This window comes from Columba livia, chromosome 35, assembly GCF_036013475.1.
Source record: "Columba livia isolate bColLiv1 breed racing homer chromosome 35, bColLiv1.pat.W.v2, whole genome shotgun sequence".
Taxonomy (NCBI): domain Eukaryota; kingdom Metazoa; phylum Chordata; class Aves; order Columbiformes; family Columbidae; genus Columba; species Columba livia.
This window is the reverse complement of record NC_088636.1, coordinates 300,326-318,744: the sequence shown is the minus strand read 5'-3', so window position 1 is coordinate 318,744 and position 18,419 is coordinate 300,326. Positions and strand designations below refer to the sequence as shown.

General features: G+C 66.5%; 3 protein-coding genes across 9 annotated transcripts; 1 reads left to right on the top strand and 2 right to left on the bottom strand.

Moving 5' to 3' along the window:
* Positions 1 to 723: 723 nt before the first annotated feature.
* Positions 724 to 5,014, bottom strand: BCKDK (branched chain keto acid dehydrogenase kinase). Of its 3 annotated transcripts, XM_065044286.1 has the most exons (12): positions 4,875 to 5,009; positions 4,003 to 4,170; positions 3,777 to 3,845; positions 3,497 to 3,607; positions 3,153 to 3,200; positions 2,832 to 2,951; positions 2,615 to 2,713; positions 2,462 to 2,535; positions 2,224 to 2,352; positions 1,883 to 1,972; positions 1,544 to 1,693; positions 724 to 1,098 (listed from the first exon to the last, which is right to left on the bottom strand). In XM_065044286.1, exons 2-12 carry the CDS (start codon positions 4,165 to 4,167, stop codon positions 954 to 956), a joined length of 1,200 nt encoding a protein of 399 aa, XP_064900358.1. In that variant the 5' UTR covers positions 4,168 to 4,170; positions 4,875 to 5,009; the 3' UTR covers positions 724 to 953. The 3 variants fall into 3 exon arrangements, with proteins under 3 accessions (XP_064900358.1, XP_064900357.1, XP_064900356.1); XM_065044285.1 differs by having other exon boundaries at positions 2,832 to 3,200; positions 4,879 to 5,014; XM_065044284.1 differs by having other exon boundaries at positions 2,832 to 3,200.
* A 2,159-nt stretch (positions 5,015 to 7,173) lies between these two features.
* LOC135576937 (vitamin K epoxide reductase complex subunit 1-like) lies at positions 7,174 to 8,795 on the bottom strand. Its single transcript, XM_065044303.1, has 3 exons — positions 8,608 to 8,795; positions 8,210 to 8,319; positions 7,174 to 7,449 (listed from the first exon to the last, which is right to left on the bottom strand). The coding sequence occupies exons 1-3, from the start codon at positions 8,769 to 8,771 to the stop codon at positions 7,253 to 7,255; spliced, it is 471 nt and encodes a 156-aa protein (XP_064900375.1). The 5' UTR covers positions 8,772 to 8,795; the 3' UTR covers positions 7,174 to 7,252.
* On the top strand, positions 7,338 to 18,408 carry LOC135576929 (serine protease 53-like). Of its 5 annotated transcripts, none has more exons than XM_065044272.1 (15): positions 7,338 to 7,469; positions 9,817 to 9,876; positions 10,225 to 10,257; positions 10,732 to 10,900; positions 11,340 to 11,644; positions 11,994 to 12,157; positions 12,954 to 13,173; positions 13,424 to 13,580; positions 14,152 to 14,384; positions 15,133 to 15,272; positions 15,636 to 17,056; positions 17,168 to 17,272; positions 17,868 to 17,899; positions 18,061 to 18,158; positions 18,272 to 18,408. In XM_065044272.1, exons 2-11 carry the CDS (start codon positions 9,825 to 9,827, stop codon positions 16,641 to 16,643), a joined length of 2,481 nt encoding a protein of 826 aa, XP_064900344.1. In that variant the 5' UTR covers positions 7,338 to 7,469; positions 9,817 to 9,824; the 3' UTR covers positions 16,644 to 17,056; positions 17,168 to 17,272; positions 17,868 to 17,899; positions 18,061 to 18,158; positions 18,272 to 18,408. The 5 variants fall into 5 exon arrangements, with proteins under 5 accessions (XP_064900344.1, XP_064900346.1, XP_064900347.1 ...); XM_065044276.1 differs by lacking the exon at positions 7,338 to 7,469 and adding an exon at positions 8,968 to 9,169 and having other exon boundaries at positions 18,272 to 18,407; XM_065044274.1 differs by lacking the exon at positions 17,868 to 17,899.
* Positions 18,409 to 18,419: the final 11 nt, after the last annotated feature.

The window sequence follows — 18,419 nt, the reverse complement described above, 5'->3', positions numbered from 1 at the left end:
GGGGATGTTCTCCAGGTCCATGGTGACCAACGTCCAACATGGGGATGTTCTCCAGGGCCATGGTGACCAACGTCCAACACAAGGATGTTCTCCAGGGCCATGGTGAGCAGTGTCCAACACGGGGATGTTCTCCATGTCCATGGTGACCAGTGTCCAACACGGGGATGTTCTCCAGGTCCATGGTGACCAGTGTCCAACACGGGGATGTTCTCCATGGCCATGGTGACCAGTGTCCAACACGGGGATGTTCTCCATGTCCATGGTGACCAACGTCCAACACGGGGATGTTCTCCAGGTCCATGGTGAGCAGTGTCCAACACGGGGATGTTCTCCATGTCCATGGTGACCAGTGTCCAACACGGGGATGTTCTCCATGTCCATGGTGACCAGTGTCCAACACGGGGATGTTCTCCAGGTCCATGGTGACCAGTGTCCAACACGGGGATGTTCTCCATGGCCATGGTGACCAGTGTCCAACACGGGGATGTTCTCCATGTCCATGGTGACCAACGTCCAACACGGGGATGTTCTCCAGGTCCATGGTGAGCAGTGTCCAACACGGGGATGTTCTCCATGTCCATGGTGACCAGTGTCCAACATGGGGATGTTCTCCATGTCCATGGTGACCAGTGTCCAACATGGGGATGTTCTCCATGTCCATGGTGACCAGTGTCCAACACGGGGATGTTCTCCAGGGCCATGGTGAGCAGTGTCCAACACGGGGATGTTCTCCAGGTCCATGGTGAGCAGTGTCCAACACGGGGATGTTCTCCAGGTCCATGGTGAGCAGTGTCCAACACGGGGATGTTCTCCAGGTCCATCCTGATCTCCACGTTGACCGAGATGAACCGGCCGGTGCTCCGCGATGCCCAGTGACCCCGGGCCCGGGTTCTGCAGCCCCGCGTTCAGCTCCGCGTTGCCGCTGGGGGTCTGCGGGTGCTGCGGGTCCAGCCCTAGATGCGGAAGCTCTCGGCCTTGCCGTCGATGTGCCGCAGCCGCAGGTACACGTCGGTGCCCACCCCCTGCAGCGACTGCAGCGCCAGGGACCCCCCCAGGTACTCGGCGTACGCCCGGGACGTGGGCAGCCCGAACCCGAACCTGCGCACCGTGGGAAACACCCCGTGGGTCACACCCGGGGGTCACACCCGGGGGTCACACCAGCCCATGGGTCACACCCCCTGGGTCACCACCCCCCATGGTCACCACCCCAGGGTCAAACACCCCCGGTCACCACTGGGTCTCCACCGGGTCACCGCCCTGCGGGTGTCACCACCCCGCGGGTTACACCCTGAGATGTTACACCCCCTCGGCTACACCCCTCAGTCTTACCACCCCATGTGTTACCCCTTGTTTCCCTACCTGTGTGTGGGGCTGTTACTGAGGTCACACCCCACAGGTCACCCCCGTGTCCCTACCCGTGCGTGGGGCTGTTGCTGAGCTCACACCCCACAGGTCACCCCCGTGTCCCTACCCGTGCGTGGGGCTGTTGCTGAGCTCACAGCACCCCACAGGTCACCCCCGTGGGTCACCCCCGTGTCCCTACCCGTGCATGGGGCTGTTGCTGAGGTCCATGAGCTGGCGGAAGGGCCCCCCCAGGCGGGGGTCCTGGGCGCTGCTCTCGGCCGTGCTGAAGTGGTACTGGGTCACCTTGTCCAGCAGCTCGTGCGGGATCCCCCCCCCACGGTCCGAGATCCTGCGGACACGGGACAAACACGTGGGGACGTTGACCGTGGGGACACAGGAGACACCCATGGGGACACCAACGTGGGGACACCGGAGACCGGGGGGAACTTGGGGAACCAAGCACGGGGACGCTGCGGGGAACACGCGGCCATGGGGACCATCCCCGGGGACCCCCGTGTGTCCGTGTGTCTGTCCGTACCGGATGACGAGGTCGATGTCGTTGTTGGCGATGGTCACCACGATGTCGGGGACGTTGTAGGGGGTGTCCAGGTGGCACTCCATGGTGGCCCTGGGAACAGGGACCCACACACCCTATAGACCCACGCGCCCTATGGGCCCTTATCCCCCCCCGCCCAGTCCCCTATAAGCCCCTATACACCTCCCAGCACCCTATAGCCCCCATCCCTCCCCAGCCCCTATACCTCTTGAGCAGCTCAGGCAGTCCAGGGGCAGCGGGACAGATGGGAACCTATAGCCCCTATAACCCCTGTACCCCCTATAACCCTCCGTACGCCCCTATATCCCCCATAGGTCCCGCACCTCATGGCGTTCTTGAGCAGCTCGGGCAGCACGTAGTCCAGGGGCAGCGGGATGTATGGGAACCGCGCGGCCACGTGTCCGTTGATGCGCACGCGGGGGGCGTTTCCATACTGGTGCTCGCACAGGCGCCTATAGGAAGCCATAGGCACGCCCGGGAACGTGCACAGAAGCCCCGACAGCCCCATAGGGACCCCTTGGCTCCCCACAGCCCCCCTATAGACATCTATAGGCGCCTCACCGGGCAAAGTCGGCCCACTTCTCGATGAGCTTCTTGGGCGACAGGCGGGTGCAGATGATGCCCACAAAGTCGGGCTGGGGGGATATAGGGGGATATAGGGGGTGAGGGGGAGGCCCTATAGGACCTATGGGATCTATAGGGTGTATAGGGGACCTTGTCCTCGTGCAGAGCCAGGTGATGAGCGGCCAACATGCGCATCCCCAACCGCGACGTCAGCGTCTGGTCCAGGAACGGCCGCAGCAGCTGCTCGTCCTGCGGGGACCCAGGAGTTCGGGAGGGACCCAGGAGCTCGGGGGGGGACCCAGGAGTTCGGGAGGGACCCAGGAGGTCGGGGGGGGACCCAGGAGCTCGGGGGGGGACCCAGGCGTACCCGGATGTGTCTCCTGCACTCCCTCAGCCCCTCGGCCAACAGCGTCACCACGTCCTTGTGATCGTCCAGCAGCTCCCGCAGCAGCGCGCAGAACCGCGCCTCGTCCGCTGTGCCCTGGATCTGGGGACACAGGGACACCGCGGGGACACCGTGGGGACATCCCGGGGACACCCCGGGGACATGGGGACAGCCGGTGACACCCCCGCCCCACGGGACAGGGACACGGGGGTGACGTGAGGATGGGGCAGGCGAGGACAAGGGTGACACGTGCACACAGAGTGACAGGGTCAGGGTGACACGGGGGCACCGCGTGACACTCACCCTTGGGAAGTCGCTCAGTTTTTGGAAGGCGCGGATGTACAGCTCGTGCTGGGGGGGGGGGGAGGGGGGGAAACGTCAGCACCCGGACGCCTGGGTCCCCGCCCTGAACTCCTGGGTCCCCCCCCGAACTCCTGGGTCCCTCCCCGAACTCCTGGGATCCCCCAGGTCTACCTAGGTCCCCCCATTTCCCTTGGTGTCACCTCTAATCCGTTCCCCACTCACCTCAGTGTCCCCTTCTTTCCTCCACCCCCCCCCCCATAACCTGAAACTTTAGTTCCCACCCCCCTCCCCCCACCCTCTGCTGAACTCCTGGGTTCCCCCCGGACGCCTGGGTCCCCCCTCACCACGTGCAGGATGGTGGGGTTGCAGCCGATGATGAAGGGCAGCCCGCGGAAGCCCTGGATGCGGTGGGCGATTCGAACCGGCAGCTCCTGCTGCAGGTACCGCGCGCTTTTCTGCAAGGGGGGGGGCACAGCAGGACGCCTGGGTCCCTCAGGGGGGACACCGGGGTCCACCAAAACCCACACAGGACCCCAAAGCCACTGGGAGGTTCCCCCTGTTCTCAGGGACCCACCCACCCGGATGCCTGGGTCCCTCCCGGACGCCGGGGTCCCCCCCACTCACCAGGATGTGGCTCCCGTCCTGCGAGCGCCCCGAGTACAACATGGTGGTTGGGGTCAGGCGCACCGAGGGCTGCATTTTGGGGGGGACACAGTGGGGGGACGTCACCCGGACGCCTGGGTCCCCCGAGAACCCTGGGACACCCAGTCCAGAGCTTCGCCCCCGGACGCCTGGGTCCCCCTCCAAGATTTCAGGTCGTCCCCACCCCCCATTTTCGGGGTCCCCCCACCTTCTCGGCGGCGGCGTCGATGGCGGGCTGGTGGTAGAAGGAGGTGACGGCCTTGGAGCGCTCGCGGGCCAAGTCGGCCGGGGGGGGCTGGTCGGTGGCGGCGCGGGAGGGGGGGCGGGGGGGCACGGGGACCCCCCGGCAGCCCCCCAGGACCCGCCGCAGCATCTCCTGGGCGGGGGGAACCGGACACCTGGGTCCCTTCCGGACACCTGGGTCCCTCCTGAACTCCTGGGTCCCTCCCGGACGCCGGGGTCCCTCCCGGACGCCGGGGTCCCCTCATGGTGGGGGGGACACGGGGACCCACAGGGACTCACAACCCTCCCACACACACAAGGGACCCAGGGGTTCGGGCCCCCTTTCCAGCCCCCCCGAAAAGGGACCCAGGAGTTCGGGCCCCACGCCCCACAAGGGACCCAGGAGTTCGGGCCCTACACCCCCCAAGGGACCCAGGAGTTCGGGCCCCACGCCCCCCAGGCGACCCAGGAGTTCGGGCCCCACGCCCCACAAGCGACCCAGGAGTTCGGGGCCCCCTTTCCAGCCCCCCCGAAAAGGGACCCAGGAGTTGGGGCCCCACGCCCCCCAAAGGGACCCAGGAGTTCGGGCCCCACGCCCCTCAAAGGGGCCCAGGAGTTCGGGCCCCCTTTCCAGCCCCCCCGAAAAGGGACCCAGGAGTCCGGGCCCCCCCCTTGTCCCCTCAGAGGGAACCCAGGAGTTCCGGGCCCACAAGGAACCCGGGCGTCTGGGCCCCTCCTTGTTCCCTCAGAAGGGACCCAGGCGTCCGGGTCCCCCCTTGTCCCCTCAGTCCCCGTGTGTCGTGTCCCTCTCCCTCCAAAACAAGGGACCCAGGCGTCCGGGCGCCCCCCACGACTCACCCACCAGCGGACCCAGGCGTCCGGAACGCTCGCCCCCCCCGGGATTCTCCTCAGAGTGGTCCTGCCCGCTCGCCTCCCCTCAGAACGGTTCCCGTCCCTCCACACCCCCCCCCGCTCCCCTCAGAATGGTTCGTCCCTCCCCGAGAGGGCGGGAACGACACGTGACCCGAAAGGGCGGGAACGGCGCGCGGCGGGGGAGGAGCCGCCGTCATCTGTGAAGGGCGGGAAATGGAGTCCCGAGGGGGACCCCGCGAGTGTTGCGGTCCCCACGTCACCCGTGTCCCCTCGTGGGGGTCCCCAAGCCACCTGTTGCCCCTCAGGTAGGGGTTCCCAAGATCTGAATTGGGTTTTTTTTGGGGGGGCACTAAGGGCGTCCCAGACGCTTGGGTCTGTTTTGGGGGGGCGGGAACAGGGGGGGTCCCCGCCCTCCTGGGTCCCCTCGTGAGGGGTCCCGGATGCCTGGGTCCCTTTTTTGGGGTGTCCCCCCCCAGCACCCCACTTCCCTGGGCGGGGGGTGACACACACGGTGAAACCGCTGCGTTCGGGACGAGGTGACCCCCCCTGTTTCGTTTGGGACCGGGCTGAGGTGACACAGTACCACCGTATGTTTGGGACTGAAGGGACCTCCAAAGCTCACCCAGTGCAGCCCCCCCTGGAGCAGGAACACCCAGCTGAGGTTACACAGGAACCAGGCGGGTTGGAATGTCTGCAGAGGAGACTCCACACCCCCCTGGGCAGCCTGGGCCACCCTCACCATGAACAAGTTTCTTCTCAAATTTAAGTGGAACCTCTTGTGTTCCAGTTTGCACCCATTGCCCCTTGTCCTGTCATTGTTTGCCACCGAGAGGAGCCTGGCTCCATCCTCATGGCACCCACCCTTTATATATTTATAAGCATTGATAACGTCACCCCTCAGTCCCCTCTTCTCCAAACTAAAGAGCCCCTCAGCCTTTCCTCACACGGGAGATGCTCCACTCCCTCCAGCACCTTGGTGGCTGCGCTGGACTCTCTGCAGCAGTTCCCTGTCCTGCTGGAGCTGAGGGGCCACAGCTGGACACAATATTCCAGGTGTGGTCTCCTCAGGGCAGAGCAGAGGGGCAGGAGAACCTCTCTGACCTACTGACCACCCCCTTCTAGCCCCCCCAGGTCCCATTGGCTTCCTGGCCACAAGGGCACAGGGCTGGCTCATGGTCACCCTGCTGTCCCCAGGACCCCCAGGTCCCTTTCCCCTACACTGCTCTCTAATATGTAATTTCCCAACCTATACTGGAACCTGGGGTTGTTCCTGCCCAGGTGCAGGACTCTACACTTGTCCTTGTTAAATTTCATCAGGTTATTCCCCGCCCAACTCTCCAGCCTGTCCAGGTCTCTGATGGCAGCACAGCTCCAGTGTCACCACTGCTCCAGCTTGGTGTCACCAGCAAACTTGCTGACAGTGCACTCTATTCCCTCATCTAAATCGTTAATGAATATATTGAATAACATTGGCCCCAGCGCTGCCCCCTGAGGCACTGCACTGGATACTGGCCTCCAGCTGGACTCCGCACCACTGACTACCGCTCTCTGGCTTCTCTCCTTAAGCCAGTTTGCAACCCACCTCACTGCTCTGTTGTCCAGACCACACCTCCTCAACTGAGCTGTGAGGATGCTGTGGAGACTGTGTCAAAGGCTTTGCTGAAGTCAAGGTATAGACCACATCCACCGCTCTGCCATCGTCCATCCACCTTGTTACATTCTCATAAAAGGCTATGAGGCTGGTCAAGCACGACTTACCCTTGGTAAAGCCATGCTGACTGCCCCTAATAGCCCTCTTATCCTTGATATGCCTTGAGATGGCACCAAGGAGAAGCTGTTCCATTACTTTCCCAGGGACAGAGGTGAGGCTGACCGGTCTGTAATTACCCGGGTCCTCCTTCTTGCCCTTTTTGAAGACTGCAGTGACATTTGCTTTCCTCCAGTCCTCGGGCACCTCCCCCGTTTCCCAAGACTTGGCAAAGATGACGGAGAGCGGTCCAGCAGTGACTTCAGCCGGCTCCCTCAGCACCCGCGGGTGCATCCCGTCCGGACCCGTGGGTTTATGGATGTCCAGACTATTTAATTGCTCCCTAACCCAGTCCTCATCCACTAAAGCAAACTCCTCCATTGACCTCACACCCCCATGTTTTGGGGGGGATCGGGTGACCCCACGGGTGCATCCCCCTGAATTTTGGGTTCAATCCTTTGTGTTTTGTGCTTTCGCAGCCGCCGTACATTGGGGCCCATCCGGAGCCCGTTGTTCACACAGGAGGCGACACCACCATGGTTTTTGGGGACGAGGTGACCCCCCCTGTTTTATTGGGGACCGGGATGAGGTGCCCCCCCCCCACTTTGGGTTCATTTCAGGCGGTTTTGTGTTTCCGCAGCCGTTTCAGGTTGAGGACGAGCAGGAGCGCGTTGAGCACGTAGGTGGCCAGGCACACCAGGCACAGGTCGCGCAGCACCAGCGCCAGCACCCCCGCCAGCCACAGCGAGGCCGCCAGCGCCGCCGCCGACGAGCCCAGCAGCGCCAGCGTCACCGCGCGCCCGCGCGCCGGCCCTGGGGACGCGGCAGCACCCGTGAGCCCCGCCGTGCCCCCGCACTGTCCCCAGTGCCCCCCGCAGTGTCCCCAGTGCCCCCCGCAGTGTCCCTAAGGGTCCCCAGGGTCCCCCAGTGTCCCCAGGGTGTCCCCAGCCCTCCCAGTGCTCCCAGTGCTCTCCAGTGCCCTCCAGTGCTCCCAGGGTCCTCCAGTGTCCCCAGCGTGTCCCCAGTGCCCCCCGCAGTGTCCCTAAGGGGTCCCCAGTGCCCCCCCCCAGTGTCTCTGAGATGGGTTCACAGGGTCCCACAGTGTCCCCAGGGTGTCCCCAGCATTCCCAGTGCCCTCCCAGTGCCCTCTAGTGCCCGTCCAGTGCTCCCAGGGTCCCCCAGTGTCCCCAGGGTGACCCCAGTGCTCCCAGTGCCCCCCAGTGCTCCCAGTGCCCCCAGTGCTCCCAGCGCCCTCCAGTGCCCCCAGTGCCTCCAGTGCCCCCAGCGCCCTCCAGTGCTCCCAGTGCCTCCAGTGCCCCCAGCGCCCTCCAGTGCTCCCAGTGACCCCAGCGCCCTCCAGTGCTCCCAGTGCCCTCCAGTGCCCCCAGTGCCTCCAGTGCCCCCAGCGCCCTCCAGTGCTCCCAGTGCTCCCAGCGCCCTCCAGTGCCCCCAGTGCCCTCCAGTGCTCCCAGTGCCTCCAGTGCCCCCAGCGCCCTCCAGTGCTCCCAGTGACCCCAGCGCCCTCCAGTGCTCCCAGTGCCCTCCAGTGCCCCCAGTGCCCCGGGGCCCGTACCCAGCAGCCCCTGCAGCAGGTAGAACGCGACCCCGATGGCGCCGTTGGGAACGTTGGCCACGCTGTCGGGACCCAGCAGCGGCTGCACCAGCCCGAGGCCACGCCCCCACCTGCCGAGACACGCCCACCATGCCCATACATTGAGTGTGGCCACGCCCCCACCTGCCGATGCGGGCGCGCATGACCACGCCCCAAGCCCCGCCCCCTTAGCGCCCAAAGCCCTCCCCCCGCTCCTCCCGCCATTGGCCGCCGCGAAGTCTCGCCCCCCCGCTCGGCCGCACGCCATTGGCCGCCGCCAAAGCCCCGCCCCCCGCGCCGCGTGGCGCTGTTTACCCGCGCGCCGGTTCCCGCCCCCGCCGTTTTCCCCCCCCTTCTTCCCCCCCCCCTTTCCCGGTTACCGGGAGCCGAACACGCGCGTGCAGGACACGGCGGGCGCCAGGTCGCACGCGGCGCGGTATCCGGGGTCCCGCGCGTGCTCCCGCTCCACGTGCAGCGCGTACAGCGACAGCGCCAGCCCGGCCAGGCACACCGCCGCGCGCGCCGCCATCGCCGCCCTTCCCATTGGTCCGCCCCCCCCCCCCCCGCCGCGCACGCCGATTGGGCCAAACCTCCTGCCGCTCCTCCCACTGCCCCGCCCGCCCTGAGGCGCCCCGCGCGCTGATTGGCCTCTGCGCCCGCCGCACCTCCCGCCCTCGCTGAGGCGGCCCGCGCGCTGATTGGCCGGCCGCCGCGTCCCTCCCTGCCGCTGGGAACTGTAGTGCACGCTGAGGGGGGAACCCACAGAGGAAGGGACCCAGGCGTCCGGGCGGGGCCGAGGGGTTAAAAAGCGGCCGCGGGGCCCACGCCGGGCAGACGAGGCGGCGGCAGCGACCGGGGACACACGGGGACGCGGTCAGGGACACACGGACACACGGACACACGGACACACGGACACACGGACACGGACACACGGACACGCAGGTACCCATGGGGACCCCCGAGGAGACCCCCAGGACCGCTCCGGACCCTCCAGGCCCCCCTTAGACCCACAGGGACCCCCCCAGAGACCCCCCGTGTACCCCCAGACCCCCATAGACCCCCCAAATCCCCCCCATAGACCCCCAATGACCCCCCACAGACCCACAGGGACCCCCCAGAGACCCCCCCATGTACCCCCAGACCCACATAGACCCCCAGACTCACCCCCATAGACCCTCAATGACCCCCCTAGACCCCCAGATCCCCCCCATAGACCCCCAGTGTACCCCCAGACCCACATAGACCCCCAGATCCCCCCCATAGATCCCCAATGTACCCCCAGTCCCACAGAGACCCCCAATGACCCCACATAGACCCCCAGGGACCCCCCATAGACCCCCAATGACCCCCACAGACCCACAGGGACCCCCCCAGAGACCCCCCAGACCCCACATAGACCCCCAGATCCCCCCATAGACCCCCAATATACCCCCAGACCCACATAGACCCCCAGATCCCCCCCCAGAGACCCCCAATGACCCCCCAGAGACCCCCAATGACCCCCCGTAGACCCCCAGATCCCCCCCCATAGACCCCCAATGACCCCCCCAGACCCCCATTGACCCCCAACCCCTTGTGTCCCCCCCCAGGCCCCCCCATGCGGAGCCCCGCCCCCCCCGGCCCTGCCCTCCTGCTGCTGCTGCTGCTCCGTGAGTGGGGGGGACACGGGTGGGGGAGGGGGGGGCAGGGTGACCCCCCAGGGGACCCAGGCGTCCGGCGCCGGAAGGGACCCAGGCATCCGGGCGAGGTGCCCGCTGGACCAGTCAGACCGGAAGGGGCAATGGCGTCACCACCCCCCAAAATCCTGAGGTCATCGCCCCCAAAAATGAACCCCGGACGCCTGGGTCCCTTCCCGGACGCCTGGGTCCCTTCCCGGACGCCTGGGTCCCTTCCTGGACGCCTGGGTCCCTTCCTGGACGCCTGGGTCCCTCGGTGGGGAGCGGGGGGGGCTCCCAGGTTCTGCCACCACCATTTTTATGCATTAATTTTCCCCACAGACGCTGAAATTCCAGCTGGGGAGGCTCCCCCAGGTGAGAAACATGCAAATGAGCCTCTGCATATTCATGAGCAGCCCCATGGCTCCTCCCACTGCCAGTCCGGGGGGACCCAGGAGTCCCGGGGGACCCAGGAGTTCAGGAGGGGACCCAGGCGTCCGGGAGGGACCCCATCCCCCACCCCCCGCTGTTGCAATCCCCTTCCTGCTGTCGCAACAACCCCCAGGACGGTTGAAATGGGAGGGGGAGGAGCAACGGACCCAGGCGTCTGGGGGACCCCCTCCCCTAAGGGGACCCAGGCGTTCGGGGGATCCTCTCCAAAGGGACCCAGGCATCCGGGGAGGGGAACCCAGGTGTCCCGGGGGGGTCCCAGGTTTTTGGGGGGATGGACCCAGGCGTGCGGGGGGAACCCAGGCGTCCGGGGACCCTCTCCAAAGGGACCCAGGCATCCGGGGAGGGGAACCCAGGTGTCCTGGGGGGATGGACCCAGGCGTGCGGGTGCGTTGGCAGGGCTGGAGTGCGGGCGGCAGCGCGAGCGGGGCCGCGTGGTCGGGGGCTCGGCCGCCAGGGCCGGGCAGTGGCCGTGGCAGGTGAGTCTGCAGCTGCGGGGGCAGCACTTCTGCGGGGGGACCCTGGTCGCCCCCCAATGGGTCCTGTCGGCCGCTCACTGCTTCATAGGGTGAGTCTGGGGGTTTAGGGGGGGCTGGGGAACCCCCTGGGGTCCTGGGAGAGCCCGGGAACCCCCCTGGGCCACCTAGAGCATCACTGGGCCACCTATAATGTCATTTGGCTCCCTAGAGCCCCCTTGGGCCACCCAGACCCTCACTGGACTCCCTAGACCCTCTTTGGGCCACCAGACCCTCTTTGGGCCACCTAGGACCTTATTGGGCTACCTAGAGCATCACTGGGATCCCTTGAACCCCCTTGGGCGACCTAGAACCTGGTTGGACCACCCAGAACCCTACTGGGCCACCTAAAACCTTATTGGGCCACGTAGACCCCTGTTAGGCCCCCCTGAGCCCCCCTGAAACACCCAGACCCCCATTGTCATCCCCTCCCCATTGTCACCCCGTCCCTCCTCGTCCCCCCCTCCCCCATTGTCCCCCTTCCCCCCCCAGCCCCTCAGGCCCCCGGGCGGAGCTGCGGGCGTGGCAGGTGGTGGCCGGGCAGCTCCGATTGGCCGATGGCGATGACGTCAGCGATGAGGTCAGCGGGCAGCAGCGGGCGCTGTCGGCCATCTTGGTTCACCCTGGTTTCCGGGGCGTGGCTGGCGGTCACGACCTGGCCCTGCTGCGATTGGCTGAGCCGCTGTGGGCGGGGCCGGGCTCGGGCGTGGCCCCCGTGTGCCTGCCCCGCCCCGGCCACGCCCTCCCGTACGGCACCACCTGCTGGGTCACCGGCTGGGGACACGTGGCCGAGAACGGTGAGGGGCACCCGGATGCCTGGGTCCTCTTGGTGGGGGACATGGCCCCCATGGCCCATTGTTCCCATTGTCTCATTGTCCCTGTTGTCTCATTGTCCCTGTTGTCTCATTGTCCCTATTGTCTCATTGTCCCATTGTCCCCATTGTTCCATTTTCCCCCGTCCCCTTTCTCATTGTCCCATTGTCCCCATTGTCCCATTTTCCCCCCCGTCCCCTCTCCCATTGCCCCCATTGTCCCATTTTCCCCCGTCCCCATTGTCCTCATTGTCCCCCTGTCCCCATGTCTCCCTGTCCCATTGTCCCCATTGTCCTCATTATCCCACACCCCATTGTCCATGTCCCCCCGCAGTGTCCCTGCCCGCGGGGTCCCCCCTCCAGCAGGTGGCGCTGTCCCTGCTGAGCCCCCCGACCTGTAACTGTCTGCACGGGACCCTGCGGCGGCGCGAGCTGGAGCGGCCGGCCCGGCGCGGCATGGTGTGCGCGGGGGGCACCGAGGGGCACGGGGCCTGCCAGGTACCTATAGAACCACATACGCACCTATAGACCCCAGGGAACCCCCATAGGGATATGGGGGGTGTGGGCGTTATGGGGGTTCGGGGCACTGGGTGGTGAGTGTGGGCGGACAGGAGGGGCATGGGGCCTGTCAGGGACCTATAGAACACCCTATAGATGCCACAGAATCCATAGGCTCACCTACAGATCCTGTAGAATGCATAGAGCCCCCTACAGAATCCATAGAGGGGCTATGGGCCCTATGGGGGTGCCAGGTGGACTTGGGGGCACTGGGGCTGGTCTATGGGGCTCTATAGAGCTCTATATGGATACACAGGGCTTTATAGGTGTCTATAGGTGCTCTGTACCCCCCAGGCAGACTCAGGGGGGGGCTGTTTTATGTATGTGGGTCTGTATGTGATCTCGGTGGGGTCCGTAGGGGTCTCCATGGTGTCTCTAAGTGTCTCTATGGTACCTGTAGATGCTATATGGTGTCTCTATGGGGTTTGTAGACTCTCTATAGTGTCTCTGTAGCGTCTCTATGGTGTCTCTATGGTGTTTGTAGACGCTCTATAGTGTCTATGGTGTCTCTATGGGGTTTGTAGACGCTCTGTAGTGTCTCTATGATGTCTCTATGGGGTTTGTAGGTGCTCTGTAGTGTCTCTATGGTGTTTGTAGACGCTCTATAGTGTCTATGGTGTCTCTATGGGGTTTGTAGACATTCTATAGTGTCTCTATGGGGTTTGTAGACGCTCCATGGTGTCTCCATGGTGTCTCCATGGTGTCTCCATGGTGTCTCCATGGCTGTGTCCCCCAGGCAGACTCGGGGGGCCCGGTTGTGTGTCTGTCCGGCGGTCGGTGGGTCCAGGCCGGGGTCCTGTCGTTCTCGGCGGGCTGTGCCCGCGCGGGGGGGCCGGCTGTAGCCACGGGGCTCCCGGCCCACGCGCGGTGGCTGCGGCGCCACCTCCCGCCTGCCGCCTTCCCGCCCAGCCCCAGGGAGGCGCCCCCTGCTGGGCTGGAGGACGGGCTGTGCCTGGGTGAGCTGGGGGACCCAGGAGTTCGGGGGGGCGGGGGACCCAGGAGTTCGGGGTGGGGGGGACCCCCAGGCGTTCGGGGGGGGGATCCAGGCGTTCAGGGAGGGGGGACCCAGGAGATCGGGAGGGGGGACCCAGGAGTTCATGGGGGGAGAACCCAGGAGTTCATGGGGGGGGGACCCAGGAGTTCGGGAGGGGACCCAGGCGTTCGGGGGGGACCCAGGCGCCCCGTGTGACCCTGTTTCCCCTGCAGGCTGTGGGATGCAGGGGGGGCCCCCGCTGTCCCCCCCGTTCCCGCCCCGGCCGGCCTGGCCCTGGGCGGTGACGCTGCTGCTGGCGGGGCGGCCGCGCTGCGGGGGGGCCCTGGTGGCCGAGGGCTGGGTGCTCACGGCCGCCCAGTGCTTCATCGGGTGAGTGCGCCCGCGGGACCCGCAGACACCCCCGGGACGGGGGCTGGGAGCCACGAAACCCACCCACAGCGCCCCACGCCCCGGAGGGACCCAGGCGTCCGGGAGGGACCCAGGAGGGGACCCAGGCGTCCGGGAGGGACCCGGGAGTTCAGGAGGGGACCCAGGCGTCCGGGAGGGACCCGGGAGTTCAGGAGGGGACCCAGGCGTCCGGGAGGGACCCGGGAGTTCAGGAGGGGACCCAGGCGTCCGGGAGGGACCCGGGAGTTCAGGAGGGGACCCAGGAGTTCGGGAGGGACCCGGGAGTTCAGGAGGGGACCCAGGAGTTCGGGAGGGACCCAGGAGTTCAGGAGGGGACCCAGGTGTCCAGGAGGGACCCAGGAGTTCAGGAGGGGACCCAGGCGTCTGGGAGGGACCCAGGAGTTCAGGAGGGGACCCAGTTGTCCGGGAGGGACCCGGGAGTTCAGGAGGGGACCCAGTTGTCCGGGAGGGACCCGGGAGTTCAGGAGGGGACCCAGGCGTCCGGGAGGGACCCAGGCGTTCAGGAGGGACCCCGGCGTCCCGGTTCCCGCAGGGCTCAGGACCCGCAGGGCTGGCAGGTGGTGGCCGCGGGTGGCGCCGCCCGCGCGGGGTCGCGGCTGCAGCTCCACGGCGCCTTCGTGGGTGCCGGGCAGGGCCACGACTTGGCGCTGCTGCGGCTGCAGCGCCCCCTGCAGCTCGGGAGGAGCCTGCGCCCGCTCTGCCTGCCCTACGGGGACCACCGCCCGCCCCCGGGGACGCGCTGCTGGACCCTCCTGGGGACGCGGGGTGAGTGGCACCGGGGGCAGCCCCATCGTCCCCATCGTCCCTGGTGTCCCCATCGTCCCTGGTGTCCCCATCGTCCCTGGCGTCCCCATTTCTGGTGTCACCTCCATCCTTGTTGTCTCCAACCCTGGTGTCACTCTTGGCCCTGATGTCCCCAACCTTGGTGTCGCCAGTTTCAGTGTCACCTCCATCCCTGCTGTTGCCATCTCTTGTGTCCCCGCCCGGTGACATCCCCATGTCCCCCGCCATGTCCCCAAATGTCCCCCCATGTCCCCCCACATCCCCATGATCCCCATGTCCCTGTGTCCCCCCAAATCCCCATGATCCCCATGTCCCTGTGTCCCCCCACATCCCCATGTCCCCTGTCCCCGTGTCCCCCCAAATCCCCATGATCCCATGTCCCTGTGTCCCCCCACATCCCCATGTCCCCTGTCCCCGTGTCCCCCCAAATCCCCATGATCCCCATGTCCCTGTGTCCCCGTGTCCCCCCATATCCCCACATCCCTTTGTCCCCCCATCCCCATGTTCCCCTGTCCCCGTGTCCCCCCAAATCCCCATGTCCCCTGTCCCTGTGTCCCCCCACATCCCCATGATCCCCATTGTCCCCCCATCCCCGTGTCCTCCCACATCCCCATGTCCCCTGTCCCCCCAAATCCCCATGATCCCCACATCCCTTTGTCCCCCCATGATCCCCGTGTTGTCCCCCCATGATCCCCATGTCCCCCGTCCCCATGTCCCCTGTGTCCCCCAGGCCCGTGGGTCCCCGAGCAGCTGCTCAGCGTGGAGGTGACAATGGCCAAGTCCTGCGGGGACGCTGGGGACACCGAGGGGGCCACGACCCACCCTGACACCGTCTGTGTCGCCGGCCCCGAAAGCGACAGCGCCTGCCAGGTGCCCAAATGGCCTCCCGGGGTCCCCATGTCCCTTTGGGGGGGGGGGTTGGGGTCCCCATGTCCCTTTTGGGTCCTTTGGGGGGTCACAAACGTCCCTTCTGGGGTCCCCAGATCCCTTTTAGGGGGGTTTTGGGGTCCCGTGTTGGAGTCCCCATGTCCCATTCTGGGGTCCCTTTTGGGTGGGTTGGGGTCCTTTTTGGGGTCCCTTGGTGTCCTCATGTCCCTTTTTGGGGTCCCTTTTGGGATGTTTTGGGGTCCCTCGGGGTGTCTCCCTTTGGGGGGGGGTGACCCCAGGACACTCCATCCCCACTTTTGGGGTGTCCCCCCCTGCCATGCCCCTGACTTTGGGGTGTCCCCGCAGGCGCCGCCGGGGTCCCCCCTGTTCTGCCTGGAGCGGGGGGTCTGGTTCCTGCTGGGGGTGGCCGGCGGGGGGGGCTGCGGGGCCCAGGGCCCCCCCAAGTTCACAGCCGCCCCCCAATACGAGCGCTGGATTCTGGGGGTCACCCGGGAGGCCTATTTCAGCCAGACCCCCCCCGACCCCCGCGAGGAAGAGGAGGAAGAGGAGGACGGGGGGGACCCCGACATCTGGGGGGACCCCGACAGCTGGGAGGAGCCTGGAGACTGGGGGGACACCCCAACAATGGGGGACCCAGGCGTCCGGGAGAGCCCTGGAACCACGCGGGACCCAGGCGTCCGGGAGAACAGCAATACTACAGGGGACCCAGGCGTCCGGGAGAGCCCTGGAACCACGCGGGACCCAGGCGTCCGGGAGAACAGCAATACTACAGGGGACCCAGGCGTCCGGGAGAGCCCTGGAACCACGCGGGACCCAGGCGTCCGGGAGAACAGCAATACTGCAGAGGACCCAGGCGTCCGGGGGGACCCAGGCGTCCGGGGGAACCCTGAAATCACAGAGCAGCCCAGGACCACTGAGGACCCAGGCGTCCGGGGGAACCCAGGCATCCAGGAGGACCACAATACTACAGGGGATCCCAGGATCACTGCGGACCCAGGCGTCCAGGGGGACCCAGGCGTCCGGGAGCACCCCAATACTACAGGGGACCCAGGCATCCGGGGGGACCCAGGCCTCCTGGAGCACCCCAAAGCCAATGAGGACCCAGGTGTCCGGGGAAAACCCCACCCCACAGGGGACCCAGGCATCCGGGAGCACCCTGAAACTACAGGGGACCGTGGCGGCCGGGAGGACCCAGGCGGCCGGGGGGACCCTGCCACCTGGCGCCAGGCCCAGCTCCCCGAGGACCCCGACACTTGGGGGGACCCTGAATCCTGGGAGGACCCAGGCATCCGGGAGGGGACTCAGGTGTCCGGGGGGGACCCAGGTGTCCTGGAATGCTTTGTCCAGGCCTGACCCCCATTTTTTTGGGGGGGGGGGAGGGAGGAGTTCTGAGCAATAAATTGGGGGGCTGAGCAGAGTCGCTGCCTCTTCCTGGGGTTCCCACCCCCTGCGCCACACACCTGGGGGGTTTCCAGCCCCATTTTGGGGGGATTTCCAGCCCCAGTTTTGGGGTTTCCAGCCCTCGGAGTCCCGGAGTTCATGGGGGGGGGACCCAGGAGTTCGGGAGGGACCCAGGAGTTCGGGAGGGACCCAGGAGTTCGGGCCCCTCCCCGTATCCTGCATGCGGCCGGTTCCCGGGTTGGGACCCAGGCGTCCGGGGGGGGGATCCAGGCGTCTGGCTGCTTCCATACAAGGCCACCAAGGGGCCCGCGTGCAGTGACGTCACCCGGGGGGGCCACACCCCATCCCAGCCATGGAGGACCTGGGTAAGGACTGCGTCCGTCTGTCCGTCCGTCGGTCCTGGGCGGGGTGGGGGGGAGGACCTGGACGCCTGGGTCCCTCCTGAACTCCTGGGTCCCCTCACACCCCCTCCCCAGACGCCCTATTGGCTGACCTGGAGATGACGTCACGGCTGGCGTGTCCCCCCTCCCCCCCCCGGCGGGGACATCCCCCCACCCCGACCACCACTCCCCTACGGTCATGTGAGCGATGGGGACACTGGGAGCATTGGGGGACACTGGGAGCATTGGGGACACTTGGGAGCATTGGGGACATTGGGGACACTGGGAGCATTGGGGACACTGGGAGCATTGGGGACATTGGGGGCACCGGGGACACCGGGAGCACTGGGGATACTGGGGACACTAGGGACACCGGGAGCACTGGGGGACACTGGGGGCACTGGGGACACTGGGAGCACTGGGGATATTGGGGACACTAGGGGCACCGGGAGCACTGGGGACACCGGGAGCACTGGGGGCACTGGGGGACATTGGGGGCACTGGGGACATTGGGGGCACTAGGGACATTGGGGGCACTGGGGACACTGGGAGCACTGGGGATATTGGGGACACTAGGGACACCGGGAGCACTGGGGGGACACCGGGAGCACTGGGGGACATTGGGGACATTGGGGACACTGGGAGCACTGGGGGGGCACCGGGGACATTGGGGGCACCGGGGACACTGGGAGCACTGGGGGACACCGGGGACATTGGGGGCACTGGGGACATTGGGGGCACTGGGGGGTGACGATGTCTCATGTCCCCATTTAACCCCCAATGTTTCTGTCCCCAGGTGCCGGGGGGGGACACGGAGCAGCTTTACAGGTCTGGGGGGGAACATGGGGACATTGGGGGACAATGGGGAAATTGGGGATAATGGGGTCAATGGGGTAATGGGGACAATGGGGACCTTGGGGACAATGGGGATATGGGGACAATGGGGCCACGGGGCCATTGGGGCCACGGGGCCGTGTCTCCTCCCCCAGCTCGGTGTGGAGGCCCCGCCCCCCCCGGGCCCCGCCCACCCTGGGGCAGCTCGAGCGCCTCCTGCAGGACCTGGACGGCACCCAGGGGGGACCCGCAGGTACCGGCACCCCAAAAACTCCCAGATCACCCCCAAATCAGACCTGAAATCCCCCCAAATCACCCCCAAACCCTTCAAAATCACCCCCTAAATCGCCCCAAATCCCCCTCCAGCTGAACTCGAGCCCCACGTCTCCCCCACGAAGACCCCAGAGCTTCCACCTCCCCCCAAATCTGGGGCGCAGTGAGTACCTCCCCACCCCCCGACCCCCCCAAACCCGCCATTTTCACCCCAAAACTCCCCCCATGCCCCGTAGAAATT